The sequence below is a fragment of the Podarcis vaucheri genome (genome assembly GCF_965113315.1).
Source record: "Podarcis vaucheri genome assembly, chromosome: 1".
Taxonomy (NCBI): Eukaryota; Metazoa; Chordata; class Lepidosauria; order Squamata; family Lacertidae; genus Podarcis; species Podarcis vaucheri.
The window spans coordinates 121,586,270-121,601,697 of NC_138759.1; the positions used below are offsets into that span (position 1 = coordinate 121,586,270).

At 46.9% G+C, this 15,428-nt stretch overlaps 1 protein-coding gene across 2 annotated transcripts in view; it reads right to left on the minus strand.

Annotated features, from left to right (window-relative positions):
* Positions 1–15,428, minus strand: part of MYO3B (myosin IIIB) — a 313,368-nt gene that overhangs the window by 251,430 nt on the left and 46,510 nt on the right. For both annotated transcript variants that reach the window (XM_082205523.1, XM_082205522.1), the window contains 2 exons: positions 6,550–6,654; positions 6,152–6,251 (listed from right to left, as the gene is read on the minus strand). In XM_082205523.1, coding sequence (XP_082061649.1) covers positions 6,152–6,251; positions 6,550–6,654 — 205 coding nt within the window. The remainder of the gene's footprint in view (positions 1–6,151; positions 6,252–6,549; positions 6,655–15,428) is intronic.

The following is a 15,428-nucleotide window of genomic DNA, read 5'->3' on the forward strand; positions in this document are numbered from 1 at the left end:
ACCCTGGAATGGCTTCCACTGGCTGGCTAAACCAGGTGAGGGTAGCCAATGGGTCTCAAACCCTCAGTGAGTTAGGGACTTCCCCTGCATGCGAAGACAGGCTCTGGCGGATTGAGTGGACAAGACCAACGGTGGGTCCAATGGTCAAGGAGACGGTTTCTGCACATGATGTAGAGGGAGAAGGGGCTGCCAACCTGGGAAGGTAGCCCATCTAGGAGTAGAAGAACTCTGATCTGAAACCTCTGCTGCCTTGTGGTATATCTTCAGGAGAAGAAAAGGCTGAGGAGCAAACGCTACACAAAACTGGAGTGGAGTCCCTAAGACAGTTGGACTGTGTCTTACCTACCTCCTTTTGCAGCCTACCTCCTGCAGCCAAGCTGGTGCCAAGCATATTGCTCTGCTTTCCTTCGGACCACATCAGGGAGACCAAGCTGGGGCTGTCATGTGGACAGCCCAAGATCTCCATACACACTGCCCTGGCTTGCTCCTAACACAGCCATTTGACTTCACCTCTGGAGACACACTCCATGAATGCCAACAACAACAAGGTAACCTCACCACTTTTCAGGGTGTCATTTAGGGAGTATGGGGGAAGCATTTTCTCTGACCTCCGTTGCAGACCAGACGTAATATCAGGAGCACCTGTATTTCTACCTACCAGGTTCTTCCTGCTGCACATTCCTTTGCATGTGTCACGGGAATTGGGGTTGCTTGTGTGTAAACCTCTAGCTGTTCCAAACTGCTTAGGGGTGGTGGTGTCTTTCCCTGACTGAGCAGCCTAGGTGCTGCTGCTGCTCAGTCGCTCGATGAATCCGTGAGTGGGCGTCTCCTAAATTTCCTCCAGCATAAGAGCTCCTTGACGGACAACCTTCGCCTCGCCTCTCTGCGCGTAACCCTTCTGCGCAGAGTGGGCGTGCCTAGTGGTGCTCCTCCACCCTCCTCACTGACTTCACTGCCAGAGTCTCGGAGCCTCTCCTCCAAGATGCTTTCTCCCTCTCCCTTCTTCCTGGTGTCACCTGGACATCCTTCCCCAGATGACGTTCTCTCTCTACCCTTACTCGTTCCCTCTTCTGCAGAGTCTGGAAGCACCGCCTTCCCCCTCTGCTCCGATGTCAGTTCCCTGACAGCATGTTTATTCAAAAGTAAGTTCCATTGAGTTCAACAGGCCTTACACTACGTTTAGTGGCCACAGGAATGCAGTGAAAGTCATAATTGTTTTGAATCGTATAATCATTCTGTATACAGTGGTACCTCGGGTTAAGTACTGGAGGTCCGTTCTTAACCTGAAACTGTTCTGAAGCATATGTAACCTGAGGTACCACTGTATACTTGAGGTATAAAGATGAAATAGAACGGCTACAAATGCTTCCGTTTTGCTACGCTTTGTTGTTTTGCAATTCAATCTTGAATATATCAAAGAGCAGGAGAGACATTTGGATATACAGTGGTACCTCGGGATGCAAACGGGATCCGTTCTGGAGCCCCGTTCGCATCCTGAACAGAACATAAGACGCAACAGCGCGTCTGTGCGTGTTGCGTTTCGCCTCTTCCGCGCATGTATGTGACCTCATTTTTACCATCTGCGCATGCGCGAGTGGCGAAACCCGGAAGTAATGCGCTCCGTTACTTCCGGGTCGCCGTGGAGCGCAACCCGAAAGCGCTCAACCTGAAGCATATTTATCCTGAGGTATGACTGTACTTTGTAAGAATTTTGGCCACTGCATAAGTGCAAACACACTGAAATCTGAAATTGTACCTGTGTCATTCTGTGGACTAAATGGACAGCGCTTAGGTTTCCTCCAGTTTCAAAATGGGTTTGGAATGCAGGTAGATTTCATCTTAGCAAACACATTACATTTTGTGCCATCAAATATTTTGCAAGGTGTTTTTTTTGAGATGTCAGAAATGTATGTCAAAGGATCAGACAAAAAGCCACCTAAACTTATGGCTCTCTCATCCAACTCTTCTCTCACTAAAGCACAGACGGTTGACAGCATCAATCGTTTGCCATTCTTGTTCTATTTTGGATTTTATATCCCACTGTGGGAGTGCAACATGGTGTTTATGTGCAAAATATTGAAAAATGCTATTCAACCAATATTGTTCCCTTTTTTTTACTTCCTCCCTCCGATGTGCTCTTTTCTTTTGGCATTGACGGGTTATTTCCTGCAGCTCAAGCAAGCTGCTGGTGCTAATTATTGTCCCGGGAAGACAGCATCGGATAAAATGTGATTTCCACCCCTTACCCTTTAGATGCCAATGAGACTACTCAATAAGCTGTTGCTTTAGGCTAGTTGTTTGCCCAATTGGCTCCTCAAAACTGTGTGTTTCAACTACTCATCAATAACGAATTTCTGTACCTCCCTGCAATAAACAGGCATCTGCTCTCACATTCCTTGCACAAAGCAATCACAGAGCCTTTGCTTTTAAAATAAATTCAGCTACTTTGGAAGTACCAGGGAATTAGCACTTACTGAAGAGCCAAATGGGATGTATATAAAGCAGTTTATTCTGCTTAGGGATTGCTGCCCAGTAGGGTTGTTTTTGAGAAGCCACATTTACATATTGAAAGGTTTTTCCCCCTATAAAAAAAATAGATTGTGGTTTCATAGAATCATAGCATTCTGGAGTTGGAAGGTACCTTTAGGATCATCTAGTCCAGTTCCCTGCAATGCAGGAATGTGCAGCTGTCCCATACAGGGAATTGAACCTGCAACCTTGGCATTATCATCACCACACTCTAACCAACTGAGGTACTGACCTGATGTGAATTACTTTTCTGTCTTGTTCAGTTAGCTCAGTGTTTCCCAAACTTGGGTCTCCAGCTGGTTTTGGACTGCAGTTCTCATCAGCCCTGCTAGCTAGGAATGATGGGACTTGTAATCCAAAGATAGCTGAAGACTCCAGTATGGGAAACCCTGTGTTCACTGGTTAACTCTCCCAACTCAGTATTATGCATGTTTATTCACTTCTTTATATTATTGTTGTAACCCTCTGGACAGGAATTTGGGTGGGGTGGGGTGGGGGCCAGTGACTGTGGAGGTTTATTGCAAAATCCCCAGATGGGCAATACCTTTATAGGAGCAACCAAAAATGCCATGAAGTCGTGAGCAAGCTACACCAGATGTTAGAAGTAAAAATAGAAGGGGTTGGGAGAAGAGGAGGGAAACACGCCATTGCCAGCTCCCTGATTTGTTTCTCCTGCCTGAAACCCCATCAAACTCCATCAAATTCTATGAAGCTATCTTCTGCACATGTGCAATGAACATCTGCATTGAACATACCTCTGCTTAAGTGTGGCCTCCATTTTCAAATTCAATAGAAAATGGCTTGAGGGCAAATGCACCATATAGGAGTATTTCTCAAGAAGCTACAAGATAAAGATGGAATGTTGCTGATGTCACGTGTAAAAAGGTAAAGGGACCCCTGACTGTTAGGTCCAGTCGCGGACGACTCTGGGGTTGCAGGGCTCCTCTCGCTTTATTGGCCAAGGGAGCCGGCGTACAGCTTCCAGGTCATGTGGCCAGCATGACTAAGCCGCTTCTGGCGAACCAGAGCAGTGCATGGAAACGCTGTTTATCTTCCTGCCGGAGTGGTACCTATTTATCTACATGCACTGTTGTGCTTTTGAACTGCTAGGTTGGCAGGAGCTGTGACCGAGCAATGGGAGCTCACCCCATTGCAGGGATTTGAACTGCCGACCTTCTGATTGGCAAGCCCTAGGCTCTGTGGTTTAACCCCCAGCGCCACCCGCGTCCCACCCGTGCAATGTGTACCTGGCTTCAAACACCAGCAGTGGAAGCACATTGGAGCCAGACTAACCAGTAATGTGTGCATAGCCTCTGTCCCAAGATGGCGATTGCAAACTGATTGCGTTAGTTGCTGCTAGGCGCTTGCAAGTACAGTGGTACCTCGGGTTGCATACGCTTCAGGTTACATACGCTTCAGGTTACAGATTCCGCTAACCCAGAAATATTACCTCGGGTTAAGAACTTTGCTTCAGGATGAGAACAGAAATTGTGCTCTGGTGGCTTCAGGTTAAGTACGGACCTCCGGAACGAATTAAGTATTTAACCTGAGGTACCACTGTATGGGGTGATGGGAGGAAGACGCAATGTGCTGACCCCGTTTTTGAAGACATAAAACTTGGCTGCGTGAGTCACATCTGCCTCGTCTCTTTTTATTATTGCTATCGTTATTACTTGAATTAGCATCCTCCTCAAGAAATCAGCAAGCTTATTCAGAAGTCTACTGCAAAACCCACTTCTTCCCGTCTCTCTTTCATCCTTTTATGGAGGCTTCCAATTTTCAGTCACAATTTTCACTCACAGCTGTAATTGCAAATTAAATGGATCTGTTAGCTTTTGGACCCAGAGGACCACTTCAGCTTCTGCCGGGAGTGAATAAATATGCTTAAGGCTAGTCAAAACTGTTTTAGAAAGAACAGTGCCTTCTTTTCATATGGAAAAGATAATATTTAAAATCTAGAGATTTCCTCTTTGCCTTTGCCGCACTGGGGGAAAAGAGCCTCTCCCCAATATTATTTCTGTGAACAAATGCTCTGATCTAGCAAGCAGCATGAGGGAGAAGCATGGAAGGTTCCTGGCCTGATTCGATTGCCAGGGCTGCCCACATATAGATAGCCCAAATCAGGTAACTGGGGAGAGTCCTGATCCACACAAAAAACCTGGTTGTTACTATTGACAGTTACAGTGGTGCCTCGCAAGACAAAATTAATTCGTTCCGCGAGTCTTTTCGTCTTGCGATGTTTTTCGTCTTGCGAAGCACGGTCCGTCGCAACTGCGCCTCTTCAAGCGGCTTTAAGAAAAAAGCGAACAAACTCGCAAGACGTTTTCGTCTTGCGAAGCAAGCCCATAGGGAAATTCGTCTAGCGAAGCAAGGCAAAAACCGAAAAAACCCTTTCGTCTAGCGAGTTTTTCGTCTTGCGAGGCATTCGTCTTGCGGGGCACCACTGTAGTTGAGCAAGATAGGGACACGGAGCCACAGCTGGTGTGCTTTGCGTACAATCAGATCAGGACCAGACTTTTCCCTCTCTTCCTTCCAAACTGTTTTGTAATTTCTGGGGGTTCCGTCAGAGCAGGTAATAGACAGCATCTTAAAAAGCAGAGACATCACCTCGTATAGTTAAAGCTACGGTTTTCCCAGTAGTGATGTATGGAAGTGAGAGCTGGACCATCAAGAAGGCTGATCGCCGAAGAATTGATGCTTTTGAATTATGGTGCTGGAGGAGACTCTTGAGAGTCCCATGGACTGCAAGAAGATCAAACACATCCATTCTGAAGGAAATCAGCCCTGAGTGCTCACTGGAAGGACAGATCCTGAAGCTGAGGCTCCAATACTTTGGCCACCTCATGAGAAGAGAAGACTCCCTGGAAAGACCCTGATGTTGGGAAAGATGGAGGGCACAAGGAGAAGGGGACGACAGAGGATGAGATGGTTGGACAGTGTTCTCGAAGCTACCAGCATGAGTTGACCAAACTGCGGGAGGCAGTGGAAGACAGGAGTGCCTGGCGTGCTCTGGTCCATGGGGTCACGAAGAGTTGGACACGACTAAACAACAACAAATGTTTGGGGAAGCAGTTCTGCCATCTTTCTGCCAGATGTAAAAAGCCGGAAAACGCCCCCAATTTACCCTTCCCATCAGCTCAGGAGCAATCTGGCTGGTTCCTCCCTCAAACAGCAGCTTCTGCCTTCTCCAAGCTTCTCCCCTGCCTTCTCCCTCCCATGACTCCCTCCAAGACTTATAAATAATGTATATAAAGCAGACATTCTGGGGGAACTTCCATTCCTCCTCACCACTATCAGCTGAATAAAGAGCATGAAATCCACTCTCGACTCCGAGTATATTTCACTTATAGTGAGCAGACCCTTGGGTGGCAGCTCCAGGATTTCAAACGAGGCCTACTGGGAGATTCCAGATATCGAACCTGGGCACTCTTGCCTGCAAAGCGTGAGCTCTGCTGCCTCTGAGCTACGACCCCTTCCCTCGCATTGCTATGTTCGTGCATTTTGTGCCTTCTCATTTCAAGATTCCATCCCGAAAGAACACTCAGGTGAAGAGACTTCTCTGCTTTCCCATGCAGTCAAAAAACCCAGACACCCTGGTCTAAAGAAAGAAGCTGTTCATTACCAAAGTCAACAAGCTTGACTCCTCCTTCTGTCGTCAGGAGAATGTTGTTCCCCTTGACATCACGGTGAATGATCCGGTTCTTGTGTAAGTGCTGAAGACCCTGGTGCCAAAAAAAAAAAAAAGAAGAAGAAGGAGGAGGAGGAGGAGGGGAGGGGAGAGAGAGAAGATGCTAACTCCCATTTTGAAATGTAATTTCCCCAATTTTAGGGAGGGCAATCAAAACAATCTGCATGCACACTGTTAGATGCATCACATCCTGCAAACAGCCCCCCCCCGCTGCTGCTATAACAAAATCCGCGTTTTACTGTCAGCCACGCCATCATTTATAAATAGAAAATGTCATCAGTTGGGTAAATTGCACCCTCTGCTGTCATTAGAAGCTTAATGAACATCCTTACCAGGAGAGCGCCGTATAAGATGTACGAGATTATAGCTTCATCCAACTGCTGGCCACACTTCAGCAAGCCTTTGACAAGGTCTGTGACAGAACCTCCGTTGCACAGCTGCAAAAAGGGGGCGGAAGAGGGGAAAGAGAAGCAGAGCAAGACTCCCTGTTAGTCACTCAACAGGCCTGTTTAGCTTGCAGATCTCTGCTTTCATGGATCAAGTAACAATATCTAATAATAATAATAATAATAATAATAATAATAATAATAATAATAATTTTATTTATATCCCGCCCTCCCCAGCTGAAGCCGGGCTCAGGGCGGCTAACAACAATAAAATAATACAACATTCTAAAATCATTTCATTATAAAATTAATTCAAATCAAATTGATGGCAACCATTGGGCTAGAGTTCTGTGAAGATTGCCAAAGGAGGGAGTCAGGCTGTGCCCTGACCAAAGGCCTGGTGGAACAGCTCTGTCTTGCAGGCCCTGCGGAAAGATGTCAAGTCCCGCAGGGTCCTAGTCTCTTTTGGCAGAGCGTTCCACCAGATCGGAGCCACAGCCGAAAAAGCCCTGGCTCTGGTTGAGGCCAGCCTAACTTCTCTGTGGCCTGGGACCTCCAAGATGCTTTTGTTTGAAGATTGTAAGTTCCTCTGTGGGACACGCCAGGAGAGGTGGTCCTGTATGTACGAGGGTCCTAGGCCGTATAGGGCTTTAAAGGTTAAAACCAGCACCTTAAACCTGATCCTGTACTCCACCGGGAGCCAGTGCAGCTGGTATAGCACCGGGTGAATGTGATCTCGCAGCGAGGACCCCGTAAGGAGTCTCGCTGCGGCATTCTGCACCCGCTGGAGTTTCTGGGTCAGTCTCAAGGGCAGCCCCACGTAGAGCAAGTTACAATAATCCAGTCTGGAGGTGACTGTCGCGTGGATCACAGTGGCTAGGTCAGGGCGAGAGAGGTAAGGAGCCAGTGGCGTAGCGTGGGGGGCACAGGGGGGGCCGGCCGCACCGGGCGCAACATCTGGGGGGGGCGCTCGCACTCGCAGCTCTCTGCCCCTACTGGGTTAGGGGGCGCAAATTACTTGCCTTGCCCCAGGTGCTGACAACCCACGCTACGCCACTGTAAGGAGCCAACTGCTTAGCTCGGCGGAGATGAAAAAATGCCGCAAGAGATTCGACGCTGGGCTGTAAGCTCATGGAACTAGGCCCTCTTGATTCCCACAACACTTCCGTTTCCAAACAGAATCCACAATCCAGAAGCCTGTGAACTTCATTGGCTTCCCATTCTCAGGAATGGGAAACATGTGGCAGCTTTCCCAAATGCCTGCACAGAGAATTGCTTCACATAGATGAAATCAAGGATGCTCGTGACCTGTTATTTACTGGTTTAATTTCTTTCCTGCTCTTCACCATGAGGTCCCAGGGCGGGTTGTGGCCATTTTAAAAACACAGTATTAAAAACAGTTTAAAAACATTAAAATTAAGAGAGTGGGGTGGGTCCTAAAATATACATCTCAAGGGTCAAAGGCTTCGTCATCATCACAAGGTTACTAATGAGTACAGTGCCTCCATGGATAAATGCAGCTCCCCTAGACATAAAGCCTTCTTCATTCATTTCAGGAGGAAGCAAATCCCACTGCAAAATCAAAGAATTGTAGAGTTGGAAGGGACCACATGGGTTGTTATGTATTCAATGGCCTGTTTTTGCTTGAGTCTGGACTAAGGATTCTGAGCCCCTGTGTTCTGATTCAATACATGATATCCAATCGCAGAACATTTCAGGATTTGGGCCTCTGCCATTGGCCCTTAAACCCCGAGTCGTGATTCGCAGCTTGGAAGTTTAGACAGCCAATCACGTTGAGAGCGGGAGTACCCCGGGCCTTCAGAAACGTATAAAAGCACTTGCTTTGCCCCTGCTGTCCAGTTCTGTTAGTTCTGTTATCACTGTGTCTTGCCTCGTGGGAAGCCACCTACACTTCAAGTCCAAACCCCTGCAATGCAAGGATCTTTTGCCCAATGTGGGGCTATAACCTATGACCTCGAGATTAAGAGTCTCACACTCTGCTGACCAAACTATTCCTTCTTCATTGCCTTCCTTCCATTCACTTTAAAGGGTCAATGCATTGAGGATCAGAATGAGACCCTAAGGTTCCCTTAAACCATTGGGTTCCAACATCCATGTTAGGGACTAGGATGGCTTATAATTGATAGGTTCCTGCTTCAAGTGACATTTCGAAGTCATCTAACTTTGATACTGTTGTTGTTAATGTAAAAGGCCCATAGGATCTGATTTGCCCTTAGGGCTGGCAAAATAGGTGGAAAAATTAGGAATCTAAAAACATAAGAGAACTGGAAGCTGCATTATACTAGGTTAGACTATTTGTCCCTCTAGCTCAGGCATAGGCAAACTCGGCCCTCCAGATGTTTTGGAACTACAATTCCCATCATCCCTGACCACTGGTCCTGTTAGCTAGGGATCATGGGAGTTGTAGTCCCAAAACATATGGAGGGCCAAGTTTGCCTATGCCTGCTCTACTCTGACAGGCAGCTCTCCAGGGTCTCAAGCAGAGGGTCTTCCTGTCTTTCTTTTCCAGGTTTCATGGACGGGTTGGACACAGAGGAATGGTGGGAGGAACCAGCTGGGGAACCCCCAAGGGAAGAAGACTTGAATAAAACAGGGAGGAGTGGTGAAGAGAGAGAAGACTGGGAGTACGAGGTGTCAGAAGCTGAAGGTGTAACAGGGTTTAGTGAGCGGGGAAGAGTCTGTGGCAGGTCAGAATCAGAGGCAGAAGCTGGAGGTGAGTGGAGAGAGGGAGGCCAAGAGGCAGAGAAGAGTCGGGTCTCTTCCTCCTACTGCAACAAGTTTCCCTCCCTCTTGGTCTCCCAGAACCAGAAGAGGCATGAAAAGGGTGGAGCATGGACAGACTGCACACGGGCGCAGCCTCCGGTTGCTTGGGGGAAAGCCCTGGAGAGGAGGGGAATTGGACAGCTGTGTGGAGATGAGGACTTTCAGTCTCGGCAACTGCTTTTCATGGAATAAGACCACCAAGAATGAGCTGCTCATTAGGCCTGACGTTGAACCAAGTCTGTGGAGATCATGGGTGTGGGGGTTTTTTTGCTAATAAGGAGTTAACTCCAACTTTGAACTCTGTGATTACTGACCGGCATGCTTCTGTGACACTTGGAGAGGTGGGGGACCGAACGTGAGACCTCCTCCACACAACACATCACGTTCTCTACCACTGAGCTTTGGTCCTTGCCCAAAGTTACCTAAACTGAATTGAGTATTGTTGTTTTTAAAATATTGTGTGTGTGTGTCAGAAGTGGTATACTTATATACTAACGTATCTTTTCTAAAACTGCTTTTTGTGTCAAGGAAAATCCAGGAGGGTGTGTGTGTGTGTGTGTGTTTAAGGGACAAGATTGATGGACTTGATAACTGGGAGGCCACAAATTACAGTCATTTCAAACCTTCACTCCATCAATACTCCTGCTGGCAGGCAATATAAAATAGATGGCAGACATATCTCTATACTCGGGCTTGATGGCGCATTCTGCCAACAACCGAGATGAAACATTCAGAATCCAGAAAAGCACAGCTTCTTGCAAACATTCCCCCCATCTATAGTTTTCCACACACTAAAACGGCGAGAGAAAAAGTAAAATTAAAACCTTTCTAAATGGATTTTTGCCCACATCATTAGTTCATCACTCATGTCTCTCCAGTAGCTATTTTGCTATCACTCTGGTGTCTTTTTTCTATGGCATTCACCAGTAGAATATCTCAGCTATAAAACCACATAGTTCTAGACGGACCAGTATATCTCCTCGAAGCAGCTCTGACCACCGTATGTTTGCTGTTTAGATCCATAACAACCGTATTAATATGAGGTGTGAGCTCAAGAAGAAGAAAAGGTGTTTGGATTTGATATCCCGCTTTATCACTACCCGAAGGAGTCTCAAAGCAGCTAACATTCTCCTTTTCCTTCCTCCCCCACAACAAACACTCAGTGAGGTGAGTGGGGCTGAGAGACTTCAGAGAAGTGTGACTGGCCCAAGGTCACCCAGCAGCTGCATGTGGAGGAGCGGGGAAGCGAACCCCGTTCACCAGATTACGAGTCTACCGCTCTTAACCACTACACCACACTGGCTCTCAACCTGAGTGGCCTAGGAACATATAGTATGGCATGAGAGGTACAGTTGTGGATGTTTCTTTGCTTCTGTTTTGGTGCCTCATACTGGGGTTAGAAAAAGGCTTGTAGCCTCACAGTACAAAGTGGCCTTCCTCAACCTAAGGCCCTCTAGATCAAGGTTTCCCAAACTTGGGACGGCAGCTGTTTTTGAACTACAGTTCCCACCATCCCTGAACACTGGTCCTGGTTGTCATGGTACTGCCAGAGAATGGAGAGGAGGAGCAGGAACAGGCAGAGGGAGGTGGGCAGGAAGTGGCGACTGAGGAAAGAGGGGAAAGCCAGGAGGCCGGACGGCTCTCAGGTGTTGAACCAGAGCCTCAGCACCGCACAGGAAGTTCTGGCACAGTGAAACAATGCCTGTTCCATCTGCCAGGGAAAGGAGAGAGTTAAAGAGGGGGAGGGGGGAGAGGCATCACGTGAAACTTCCCCGCTTTTTCTGTTGGAGAAGAAGCCGGTGTAAGCCACTCCCAGAATCTGAACCGGAGGATTCAGATGCATGATTGTAATGCGCTGCCTGTACATATGTAAAATAAAGACTGTATATACCACATTTTTCGCTCTATAACACGCACCAGACCATAACACGCACATAGTTTTTAGAGGAGGAAAACAAGAAAAAAATATTCTAAATGAAATAGTGGATATATGATTTTTGTGGTTCATGCTGTGGCCACAGACATGTGATCTGACAATGAGTTGGGAGTAGCCCAATGCAAAAATCCTGAGGATCCATGTGGGATCCATGCTTTGTAACCACGGAGGAGGGAAGGAAGGGGAACCATGGATCCTCTGCTCACGACTGCAGCATATCCCCCTGCCACCCGCAGGCATTCGCTCCATAACACGCACAGACATTTCCCCTTACTTTCTAGGAGGAAAAAAGTGAGTGTTATGGTGCAAAAAATACGGTATGTATCTCTGAGTGAGCGGAGGTGCTTCTTGCGAAGAGCATTCACAAGCCATCACACTGGTATCTGGGAATGATGGGAGATGTAGTCCAATAACAGCTGGAGACCCATCAGCACCGACCAGCATGGCCAATGACATACCCTCCAACATTTCTCCATTGAAAACAAGGAGGTCCCATTCTAGAATGATGATTTTTCCTATTTATACCCCACACTTCTTACTGGGTTGCCCCAGCCACTCTGGGCAGCTTCCAACATCTATAAGAACACAATAAAACATTGAACAAACCTCCCTATGCAGAATTGCCTTCAGACAGCTTGAGGGTTGGATAACTCCATACCCCACAACATTTCTCTAGTGAAAATAGGGACATCCTAAGGAAAATGGGATCAAATCAGAAACTGGGATGACTTCTCTAAATCAGGGACATCCCTGGAAAATAGGGACACTTGGAGGGTTTGCAGTGACTTGGGATCATGAGACCTGAAATCCGAAAGATCTGGATGTAGCCATGTTGAGGGAGGTTGAGAAAGTTGGTACATGAGGCCAAGGGGAGGCGAGGGGTTGGTGGGGGGGGTTGCTTGCTTTTGTAAATAAGTGAACAGGGCTGCAGGAGTTCATTTTTCCTCCCCTCACGTTGAGGTAATAATAACACTTTAGTCATGACAGGTCCAAGTGTTCAAAGGAGCTCTGAGTGAGAAAGGTATTGCTCACAGAGTATAAGCCTGGCAGAACGAAGATGCCCCGAGGGGAAATAAGAACTTTTAATTACATTTTCACCCCCAGAAGTTAGCCACAACACAAAGAATATATGATTTCATCAAAGAAACAGTAACAAAAGCATTCGAGCCCTTTTGTATGGCGTTCCTTTCATTGAATTCAAGTGTTATAAATAGCAATTGCAGCACAACAGAGACAAAATTGGTATGCAAATCCTGAAGTGCAGGGAATTTCAGTTGGGTCAATAATGCTAACATTTTGCTAACTTTCTCCCCGCCTGCAGTTTGATGACTGCAATCCAGAGGGGGTGAAACCACGAGTGAATTATTCTGAAGGGCAAAGTGGATGTGATTCAGTAGATGCACCAACGGGCTCCTGCAGGGTTTGGAATTTTATCAATGACCAATGGTACCAAATAGTATGGGAAACAGCCCTACTAGAAAAATTAACTAATAAACTGAAACTGACACGGGGACAAACAGAAGAAGAAGAAGAAGAGTTTGGATTTGATATCCCGCCTTTCACTCCGCTTCAGGAGTCTCAAAGCGGCTAACAATCTCCTTTCCCTTCCTCCCCCACAACAAACACTCTGTGAGGTGAGTGAGGCTGAGAGACTTCACAGAAGTGTGACTGGCCCAAGGTCACCCAGCAGCTGCAGGTGGAGGAGCGGAGACGCGAACCCGGTTACCCAGATTACGTGACTACCGCTCTTAACCACTACAAGAAGACGCCTTCACCCCGGTATGGCTCCCCTTTATCACATACACAGCCCAACAAGACAATGACAATAATCCACCAACAGCATACAAATCAATATGGCTAACCTGATCCAAAACACCCACCCACCCCACTCACACACGAAAACAAAGATCACCACAGCCAATCACACCCTAGGCCAACCCCAACCTCTCTCACCACCAAAGGAACACAAGTAACACTGACACCAAACTCTACATACATTAAGCATAATAGAAACATCGCCACCCGACCCCACCCTCACCCATCTTCCCTCCCCCCACTCCCCCTTTCTTTTTCCTTTCTTTTTTTCCCCCTTCTCCCCCTAATGCCTCAACAAATGAAATGGATTTGTGAAAATGTTACATGGGGAAAAAAATACGAGGCATTACACTTACTTCTGTAAAACAAGAAAATCCTTAATAAAATATTAGAAAAGAAGAATAAGCAAAGCAGCAATACAGTCAGGAAATCAGTCCCTGGAGGAGGGGATGTTTTGACCCTTTCTGCTTTCCTGATTGAAATCGGGGGTGGGCAAGTGGTAGCTCAGGGATCTCCTGGCAGATCTCTGGTTGATTTGTAATAGATAGGAAATGGTTCCTGAATCCCAGTTGTTTAACAATAACAGCAAATCAACTTTCCCCACTCGAATTGGGCTGCAGAAATGAAGGACACTTATGCAAGAGTGGGCATCTGCATGAAAATTTTCTGAGCTGTTCAATTCTGGTACTGAAAAGAAATCAAATCCCTAATCCCCAAACATGATCCAAAGCCCCCTGTTCATAAATTCTTTTGCCACGTGGCTCTGTTCAGAAGATTTGTGGGTTCCAGGAAAACAACAACAACCCACAAAGTAGATCCGACAGGCCTGAAGTCTGCATACCCGCCAACATTTCTCCGATGAAAACAGGAAAAGTGGGACATTCCGGGATCAAATCAGAAACCAGGATGGCTTCTCTAAATCAGGGACGTCCCTGGAAAAGAGAGACACTTGGAAAGTCTGAACCTGTCCACTCGTGATCTAAATCACTCTTCAAAGCTACTACCTGTCTCGTGAACAAAATCATACTCAGGTCAAATTGGAGCTTGGAGTGGCCATTTCAGCTAGGAGAAAGCAGCAACCAAACCCTCTCATCTCAGCCCTATTTTTCCAATGCTGTCTGGGCCCTATAAAGGAAACTAGGAAAACATCTTCACTGATTATGGTTTGGCACACTGAGAGCTTCCCTCTTGGAAGCTGCCTCCACCCCAAAATGGATTTTTCAGCTACCCCGAGTCTGCAGTATAGCTTTGGTTGACTCTTATTGCAAAGCAAAATGAGAGGGGTCTGGAGAACACTGTAGATGGCACCCATGGGTGGTACTCCCACGGGTGGTACCCACGGGTGGTACTCCTTTCAATGACTCTCGCCACCCAAACCTTTTGCATGCTTCTTCCCTATAAGGCTACAATCTGATCAGGAACCAACACCCAGTATGTCTTGAGAGGATGACATCCCAAGAAACATGATGCTGTATGATTTAACTGCCGGTCGGATCAATTGAAAGAATGGAATGAGCTTAGGAAAGCTAATAAGCTTAGAATGGAATGAGCTTAGAGTTTAGGAAAGGCAGTTGCCGTGGTTCAGTGGCGTCCTTCAAACTGTGTCCTCCTTCAAATTCTCACCCTATAACTTCATAGCCCACACATGAGACAAATAGTAGCTTCCAAAACCTGGGCATTAGAAATTGCACAATGAAGTTTTGTTTTGAATTTTCAGTGGAGAACGTGCTTCTCGACCATTTCAGATCAGCGTTACAACCAGTATGAAAGGCATAAGGGAGTCCTTCGTTGTGTTCAAAGCTACTAAAACAGTAGGTGTTGGGGTGGGGGTTTTTTTGGGGGGGGGACCCTACTGGATCTGCACTCCAGGGGCACGCAGCCAGAGGACATTATTGCTGCCATCTAAGTAAAAGAAACTTCCTTGACATGTGTGAAAATGGAGTACACAATAGAGGTTGCTTTGCTTGAATATATTCCTTCAGTGCCCCTCCCCAAAGTACTGGGATCGGAGAGTCTTTGCAGAATGATTCCCTGTGGTTAAAAGCTATATTTGCCCGTCACAAAACTGTACCCCTTCCTCTCTCACTTCTCCCTCACAGGGGTTTTCTTCATTTGGAGAGGTTGAGAGAGAAGCATATATTTTCACAAATATGCTGACTGATTCCCTCGCGCCTCCAAATCAGTCCCAAGTCTTTGGGAACAGCCCAAATGTGTATGGATCAGATCAACTTGCCACCCACCTAAATTTGGATGAAGCCAGATTCTCTCTGAAGTGGCCCACGTCAGTTCA